Genomic DNA, 9,504 nt, shown 5'->3' on the forward strand with positions numbered 1-9,504 from the left:
TGTCACATATAAATTACCCTTCACTCATGCCACATGTTAAGCTATTATGGGTTGGCCAAAATCTAGCCACCTATAGCCATAAACTTGGCCACCAGAAACTTGACCTTGATATATTTTTAGGAGATTGCTTAACTTTTTAAAAAAGTTAAAAATTAATATTTAATTTTAAAAATATAAAAATAAATAATTATTAAATATTTAAAACTTACCGTAACAAGTTAAGCAAAAATTAGATATCATATTATAGGTACTATAGAATTCCCCATATTTCTACATACAAACCAAACAAAAACACCTTAGGAGGTGTTATCCCACACCACAATGACTCCGAAATTTGACGAAACTCATGATGACCGTGGAGTAAACTGTAAACCCCTTCTACTGTCGAAGTAAGTATTTTACCAAATACACACCATCAGTGTTATACTTCCAAAATAACTTATCACTATTAAGCAGTATCTTTAAAAGTGTTTGTTATTCCTCACACTCACTCCTATTGGAGGTTCCAAAACCAAAAAAGCCATCCAGAAAACCACACTACACGGCTCCAAGTCTCCAACCCTTTCGATTTCAGATCATGCAAGGATGAGGTGACTTGTTGCATAAGGCTAAATTTGCGATCGACTAATCTTCCCGGTGTTTTTTATGTAACAAGTTGCGAATCCCCTTTATCTATAGTGAACGGGACTAAATGATTAATGTGACGACAAAAGTATAACTCGAGAAAGGTAAAAGGGAAAAAGAATCAAAAGCAATACGACAATTATATAACGTAACTTGGCAAAGTAACAACAGTTGTAATTCTTGAATGTTATCTTCACAATAGTCGATTACAATTAGCGAAACTTATAAAAGAACAAATTAGGCGATTATTTCAAGCACATTTGTTGTCTCGGCATTATGAATATAGGACGAAATTATTGATGTGAGCAACAAATTATAACTGAGAAAGGCACCAGCCTCCAGCATTTCTTACCTTCCAAAATTATTTTTAAAAAATACCTCTCCAGAAACAAAGGGGGAAAAAGACAATAAGAAAAAAAAAACTAAAATTATGTAACTTTCCAAAGTAACAAGCTGAAATTCTTGAAGGTTATATTTACCCCATTGCCTTCTTTCCTGCTCGTCTAATAATTAGATATGTACATGGTGTTGAGTTGAACTCGGTCTTGTATGTACACAAACCTATCTCATCTTCCCAGCTTGTGGCTTTACTCGCAAAGAACAATCACACATGAGCGTGCGTATTTCATCTCACAATGCCACCAATGGGTAAAAAAACATTCATTACCGATTCCAAGATCTCAAGTACGGCTTTCCCATTTGATCATTCTGATGTGGCAAGCTCATCCATGCCATATCATCAGGTACCAGGCCACTACTAGGTGCCTCGCGTCCACTGAAGTATTCTAGCGGATGAGAAGCCTGTGGAGCAACAGCATTGGTCCTGGAGGTATCAGTATCTACTACTCCATAAGGTCTTTGTGCTAGAAAGTCATCAGTGTTTCGGAACGAATCATAAGAGCTACGCGGATGTATCTGCAGTATTTAAGTGAGACTGGGAAGGTGTGCGAGCAGTATTGGAGGTCCAATCCGGCATATTTACAGCGGCCAATGAATCTTGCCCGGGAACTAACCGAGCTTGCCTGGGGACTAAGTACCTTCCTCCATTGGAATAAATATTCTGTGGCATGCTTTCTGATGTGTAAACCTCATTAGCTCTCCTCTGCCCCTGGTCCAAAGACAGTGATGTCTGCAAAGGGTCCTTAAAATGGCTAGATAATTGGCTATCCCCCATTATAACATTGTTCGAAGCCTGGAAGTTCATTTCGGATCCTTTTTGCTCATGATGATAGGATATCACACCATCTCCCTTGAGGAAAGATTGAAGTAAGTCACTTCGACCCTGGCTTTGGTAAGAACTGAAGGTTTGATCATGTAACTGTCTGTGTAACAATTCTTTACCAGTCTCTTCCTGATGTAACCCAGCTTCAAGGTCAATCAAACAAGCTCGTTCTTCATTCTCTCTAGGATTCGCCAATGATAATCCATGGGTTGTGTACTCATGGGTCCCAGCAGTATCAAAGAATGGATGTGGCATTTCAACTGCTTGCCATACATCACTGCTAGAATTGAAAGGGCGTCCTTCATCAATAGAAACATCCCGCGTGTTCTTATCCCCTGGATAATCTATTTTATTTTGTGATGCATTGCCCAATGTTGGGGAAATTAAATTCTTTTCTAACTTCATACTCATTGAGTTGAACTCGTCAATCCTACCACCATAAGTGTCTTGTGGGGATTGGTTCTCTGGGGTCCTTGCAACAGAAACTTCATCTTTCAGGCTAGACTTATCATTTTGAACTTCATCCTCTGCCAGTTCCTGAAGCTCATTCTCCAAGCTCACATCATCCTCATCATGACCTTGAATCTTTCTACCTGCTGTATTATCATCACCCGAATCCTGAAGCCCACTGCTTGATTTCATGTCATCCTCATTCTTATCCTGAAGCTCACCCCCTGATGTCACGTTATCCTCATCTTTATCCGGAAGCTCACCACTTGATGTCGTGTTTTCTTCATCCTGATCTTGAAGATCATCCCCGGAGCTCATGTTAGTCTCATCCTTATCCTGAAGCTCGCTGGCTGGGCTAAAACTGTCCTCTTCCTGAAGTATAAATGATAAATGGAAATGAAGGCATTACCAAAAATAAATGCTGGTAATAAGATATTCAAAGCATTTGAGAAGTTTATAGAAGACGAGCAATCTTGCTCATAGGAAATATGAATTCAGAAAAGGAACCACTATAACAGACCTCGCCGAGTGGATTAGATTTTTCCTTCACCTCCACCAGCAACGAATTTATCACTGCGTGTCTCTGTCTGTGTCTCTCCATCCAATTAGCGTATGCTGCAGGAAGGGCTTTGTTCACCAACTCTAACCTATGGAAATAAAACAGAGTCTGCTAAGAAATACAGATGAAATTTTCAAAAAGATTAATAAAATCATATGTTGAAATGATAACTACTAAAAAATAAAGTGCTCAAATCTCACTAACCAATGCTCATGCAACTTATTCTGTTCTTCTTTGACAAAAACTTCATATGGTTGCACATGAATGTTATCAAGGTTGCCCAAAACACGGTTAAGGGTCTTGGACTGAATGATTCTACCAGACTGCTTCATACTCTTAACAAGTTCATGTTGCTGCTTACTAATCTGAAGCACAGAAGAAACATAAATTAACCTATGAGAATATTAAAAACATTCATAGTTAAAATTTAAAATTTTCCTTGGTCTCCTCATCTTGAAGGAAAAGACTCAGGCAAGTTAAAAAACTCTTTATTGTAAAGAACTCTTAGCAAGTTACCGGAAGAAGTAAATAAAGAAAAAGTTAATAATTATATCTATAACAAAGGCTAGGAGATCCTAAACATTATAGCATGTTCCCTTGGAATAAATACTTCATAAGGAAACAAGTACACGAATAATGTCAGTCAAAATATAACCCAAGAACCCATAAGAAATGAAAATAATACACGTAACTGGAAACAAATTTTGGCTTTCCCTCTAATTACTGACACGAGTGAACCAACTGACCATTCTACCAGGACTTCTCTCCCTGCCATCACAGTATATCTCAGAAACAAGGTAGGATGGTCTAACCTTTATACACGACATGTATTTGTCACCTTCAGTGGAGTGAATATTGCGCTTGGACAGTTTGTCCCCTTTCTTAAGCCTCTCTCCAACATTATGCACATCATCAGATGAAACCATCAAATTCGTAGATTTACCTTTCATGCTGCCTATTTCCAGCACCCTGCTGAAATTTCCAAACAATTATATATGCATTATTAAAAAGACAAGTATTGAGAAATTAAGACAAAAATAGGGAGTAAATAGTTAAACTAGTCCTTGAAAGATCACTTGTTCTCCAAATTGGTCCTCAAAGGATCTTTTTAATCAAATTCATCCTTCAAAGATTTAAAAATTAGTCATGTTCGTCCTTCCGTCACTTCCATTGCTAATGACGTAAAAATTTGCTAATATGGTACATTAAGTGACATCACAACACACACCTAGTAGTTTTAATTGGCAGCTAACATGATAAGTTAATGAAATTAGATCAAATCAACCCCAAATTAAGGGATTCTAATGCCTCAAGTTCTCCCCTCAATTAGATTTTGATTTGATCTAATTTTATAGACTTAATTATGTTAATAGTCAATTACGACTCTTAGTTGTGTGTTGTGATGTCACTTAATGTGCCAAATTAACAAATTTTGACACCATCAACAAAGAAAGTGACAGAAGGACCAATATGATGAACTTAAAATCTTTGAAGGATGAATTTGATTAAAAAAAATCTTTCGGGGGACCAATTTGGAGAACAAATGATTTTTCAGAGACAAATTTGACCATTTACTCCAAAAATAGGACAGAAAAATAGCAAAGCATCTAGCAGGAGTCTTAAATCTAAACAATGCGAACAAAAGCATACAATTATGGCAAAGAAAAATAAACAAGCCAGAAAAGTAATGTGCCCAAAATGATATCAATATAACTTTAGCATACTAAGATTCTTCCATAATAATGTTGCATACTAACATGCTTGTCATAGACAGTCATCAAATTAAAGTAAGAACTTCTTATAATAACAACTGACAACAGTCACCAAATTCAAGATTTTCACAGCATCTCAACAGTATGAGCAAATATCGGAAGCAACCTGGACATCACCTAACAACATCTAGTTCATTCAAAAGCAACCAATGGGGAAGGTTGGGATTATATATATCGCAAAGCATATCATAGGGTATACAAGCATTGTACAAGAGCCACACAACATTTATACAAAGGTTAGCATTTGCCATGCTACAAAAAACTATGACTAGCAACCAATAAACATTGCATCAATACAAATGAGCATCTCATAAGAAAATAAATTTTTGATGATTGTTCAATAAGCAGGGGATAGTGCCAAAAGGAGCAACCACCAATGAAGAAGTTAACAATCATTCAAAACAAGACAACAATCATAAAACCATGATAGTGCCATCAGCAAATATGTGTATTAGTTAAGAATTCATAGATTTATTAAGCAAACATTCAGGTAGATCTATTAATTAAGCAGTCTTGGGTACATAATTCATAGATTTCTTTATCACATTATCTCAGCTTTACAAAATGCTCAAAAGATGGCAAATTAATCAACTTTGTAAACAATTATCATACATGTTGCAGGCCAACCCTATGTGAACAAACCATCCAAATTCACAAGTTACCTTCTTTGGAGTTTTTCATCCCTTTTCACTGAGAAAATTTGATTGTCACAACTAAATTCCTTCTCCTCTGCATCCCAGGAACACGACTCAGATGTAACTGTAAAATTTCCATCATGATCATAGACTTTCAAGTCATTCACATTTGAGGACACTCTTTTCTCTACATTCTTTGACCTGCATAGTACAACGAAAATGGGAATGACATCAATAAAGTCTGAAATTCAAATAAAGAAGGTTCCCCATAACAACAAAGCTCAATATTCAACATGAATTCTCTCCAAGTATTATACATAAGTACATAGGGTAAGATGACATTTCAGATTATCTCTCCATAAACCAAAAATCATGTGAGCAATTTTTAGGATATCTTCCAGTTATTTTCTCCCCTGCTTCTACAGCAATGAGCAGCTTTTTCTTACTGAAGTACTACTGAACCACTAATGCAAGCATTGGAAGCAGCAAAGAGTAAAAAGGCATGCTTCTACTATATGTCCTGTCTGACTTTGTGTGTGCAGGTGTGTTGCGAACAAATAAAATGGATAGAAAGTCTTGCAAGCATCAACCTCCATATCTTCTGCACAATATCCTTTTCTGGATCTTTGCAGCTTTGCCATCTTTCCTTCAACTTAACAAGAAATCCTATCATACTGAAAAAGAAGTGTGTCAATACTGGATTAAGTGCCATGCCAAAAAGACACAATCACACAAGCTGATGAACAGTGGATATCAATGGATGACTTACTCATTATGATAATTATGCAACTGTGAATAGTATGCCCTCTTCTCAGACTTCAGATGCCGCTCCTGATCAACAATTACATCAGGATGAAGATCACCTGAACAAAGTGAAGCACCCCTGCAAATATATATTTATAAGCTACTTGTGACTTTGAAGAGAAGATTTTCATGAAAAGTAACAACAACTAAGCCTTTCCCACCTCCCAGGGATGGCCTGATGGGACAGAACTTTACGGGTCAAGTGACACCATGGTGTCCTGTCACACGTTCAAGATTCTACAATCTTTTCAACAATAAATGCTACCACAACTTTCTCTAAAGTACATTTCCAATTCTACCTAGTCCAATGTGAGAGTCACGCAATGTGACACCCTCATCTTTGACCATTTAGCTTATTTTCAAGTAGGATTTTCACCATCCAATATTCAATCCCATGCTGCTCTTATAGCAGTTCAGTAAAAATCTTCCTTAAGATTTAGTTGTATTTTCTTTGTACACAATAATTAGTTTAATTTCACAAAGGATCAGCAAACCAAGGGAAGAAAGGTATTCCATGTTTAACAATATGACAATAGTAAAACGCAAAAGGATCATGCTGAAAGATAATCAGAACCTATATTAGACAGGCATATAAGTGGTATTGTAAGGAACCACACAATAAAACAGAAAGAATACGTATGGTGTATTATTTACTCACAGTACGCTGGGGTCTCAGCTCTACTGCTTGAGAAGAAAACATATCAGAATTAGCAAAGTAGAAGGGCGAAATGAGACACTGTAGCCAACTCACTCTCCTAGCCAATTCCTACCTTGTCTGTGTACAGGTTTTCCTCATAACATATTCTACTGCCAAACTGGGAGTCTCTCATTCCTCACTCCCCAAAACAAGTTAGTTAGGCTCTAAGGTCCCACTCAATCCTGCCCTATTCTGATTTTGAGTAAACCCCAAACTTCCCCTGAATTTCTTACACTTACAAACTTATAGCCCATTGAGGAATTTGTTTCTAATCCTAACAGGTAGTCAGATAAAACAAAGTAAAATGTGAAAAATAGAAACTACGAATGATGATCAAAGCAAAACTTCCACCAAACAAGACAACTTCAAGTAACGAAAAATAGATGAGTGTTTCTAATGCAACAAAAAGCTAATTCAAGAAAACTGGTCAAGCATGCTGCAAGAATAGTTAAACCTAGACTGAATTAAAAAAGTTCAACAGAACTTAATTTATACTAAATATATAATATATAATTGGTAAAGCTGGTGAACTCAACCCAACAAATTAATATCAGGCCGTCATCTAGACTCAACAATATATCAACAACAAATATCCAATCAATCGTTCAAAATGGAAAATAATCAAAATATAACATGTAGTATAATATAATCTGCAAGATTAGATGTAAATGCTACAAACAGCAGACCATGTATCTAAAGAGCTAAAGAAAGAAATATAAAGAAATTAGAAGCGATATTACCATTTCAAGAAGGGGTTTCCAAAGTGAATGTTATTCCCAGCAAGTAATTCTTCCACAACTTGATGTGGCTCCAAGCCATGAGGAAGAAAATGCACAAGAAGGTTTCTCTCATTTTCTGAAAGATGGTTCTTCCAAACCTGCAAATTTCCAAAATTGTAACAAAAGATTATTTAATAATTTAATTACTAGAAAAAAAAATTAAGGTTAATTTAGCTGATATAAATAGAAACTGAGTGCAACAGTATATTACCTTATATGAAAGCACTTCCTTTAAATTATCCAGGTCAAAGAATTCTTTAGGTACGGTCAACACATCTGCCAGGACATTGTGATCATTGGATACAAAATTGAAAAATGGTTTCATTTGTCTCCAGGTGATGCCAATCTGTTCCTGTTTGGCAACAACCCTTTTCTGACTACTGTCCCACTCAACAGTAATGTGAGATTTCATCCTTAAGTCATGCTGCATCAATCCCAAATTTTTTCTCTTAGCCCTTTGTTGCTCTCTGGAACCATAACTGACAATGCTTGCACCATTTAACCGTTTTCTCCTCTGATCAGCAGCCATGGTTACAAAGGAATATGATTCAAAAAAACACTATACCGGTATTGAGCAAAACACCACCTTGTTCGCACTCAATAAACATATTTCATTCTAAGTTATCTGGCAATCACCAATAGAAGATGAAATCAATTATATCACCATTTTCCATGAGCGATCTACAATTTCCATAAAAGAATAGTTATTTTCTACACACAAAATGAAACTTTAATTAATAAAACTACTAGTAAAAAGTAAAATCAAGTCAATCACTCCCCTACTTAAAAAAGTAGCAGCAATTTTGATATGCAAAATTGCCATTTAATTTCTACAATTATTGCATTTTCAGCAATTTTGGTATGCAAAATTACCATTTAAGTTCTACAATTATTGCATAAATACAACAACAGCAAAGTTCAGGAGAAAAGATTTTAATTGAACACCATAATTTTAAAAAAGCATAAACCTTGTAATTTAGATTAATTCTATGTGGCAGAAGCTTTGAACCAGCATAGAATAGAACAAACACTTAATAGTATCATTTAAACACCAGAGCTCATATCACATCATACATCAAAAGGAAAGAGGTTATTCACAATGAGTATACAATTCAATCAAATAAAACACATACTTATATTTGTACCAGGTTAGTTGGTCCCAAAATTTTACCACTAATGCTGACATAAAAAAAGGTTTCAAGGTATCATAAGTTATGAGCTCAATAAAACAGATTTTCAAAGAACAAATATTCACATAATCAAAGAAACACAACTGTGATAGAGAAACTATCCACAATGTAATGGATGCAAAATGATCAAGATTATCTATAATCACACCATCACAAGCATCATAATTAAGCAAAATGATCAAGCGTTTCCCAGTAAAACTGCAGTGCAGCTTCGCCAATAACAATCAAGTTGACAACAACAACTAGCTTTTCCATCTTAAACCAGATAAGCCACATATACAGTTTTTAGTTAGTTGGAACACCCCATAATTCGAAAAGATAACAACATTATATTCTCAAAAGAACAATCCGAATATTCATGGATACCCGAGCAAAACTAAATTACCATCCAAACATTAAAATCAACCACAGATGCAAATCCATTGTTCTTGCCCTCAACCCTTATGCTCCCCACAAACAAAACCCATAAAGAAAATTTTAAAAAAAAAAATCACTAGAAAGAAAACATAAAAGAATTCGCAAAATATTATTGACGGATTACATGTCGAACTCCAAAAATTCGGGTGAAATCGCGTTCAAGCTATCACCTTTCAAATTCAGAGCAGCAAAACCCTAAAAGTATTTAAAAGGAAGAAGCAGCAGCTCATAAAATAAATTACAAGTTACTTTCTCGGCGACAGGCCCAGTAAAAGAAGAAGAGCCACTTTATTTGCAGTAAATCCAAGTTAAATAAAAAAAAAAGAAATAAATACTGCGAGAAGGATTGGAAGTT

The 9,504-nt window shown here is 35.6% G+C and overlaps 1 protein-coding gene across 1 annotated transcript; it reads right to left on the minus strand.

Annotated features, from left to right (window-relative positions):
* Positions 1–777: 777 nt before the first annotated feature.
* Positions 778–8,278, minus strand: LOC107491321 (uncharacterized). The gene is given in 10 exon segments (XM_016112165.3): positions 778–1,537; positions 1,539–2,668; positions 2,817–2,943; positions 3,060–3,220; positions 3,668–3,827; positions 5,290–5,463; positions 5,853–5,936; positions 6,032–6,145; positions 7,504–7,640; positions 7,754–8,278. Coding segments are annotated over 10 exon segments (2,655 nt in total). The 5' UTR covers positions 8,072–8,278; the 3' UTR covers positions 778–1,287.
* Positions 8,279–9,504: the final 1,226 nt, after the last annotated feature.

The sequence above is a fragment of the Arachis duranensis genome, chromosome 5, assembly GCF_000817695.3.
Source record: "Arachis duranensis cultivar V14167 chromosome 5, aradu.V14167.gnm2.J7QH, whole genome shotgun sequence".
In the NCBI taxonomy this organism is placed as follows: domain Eukaryota; kingdom Viridiplantae; phylum Streptophyta; class Magnoliopsida; order Fabales; family Fabaceae; genus Arachis; species Arachis duranensis.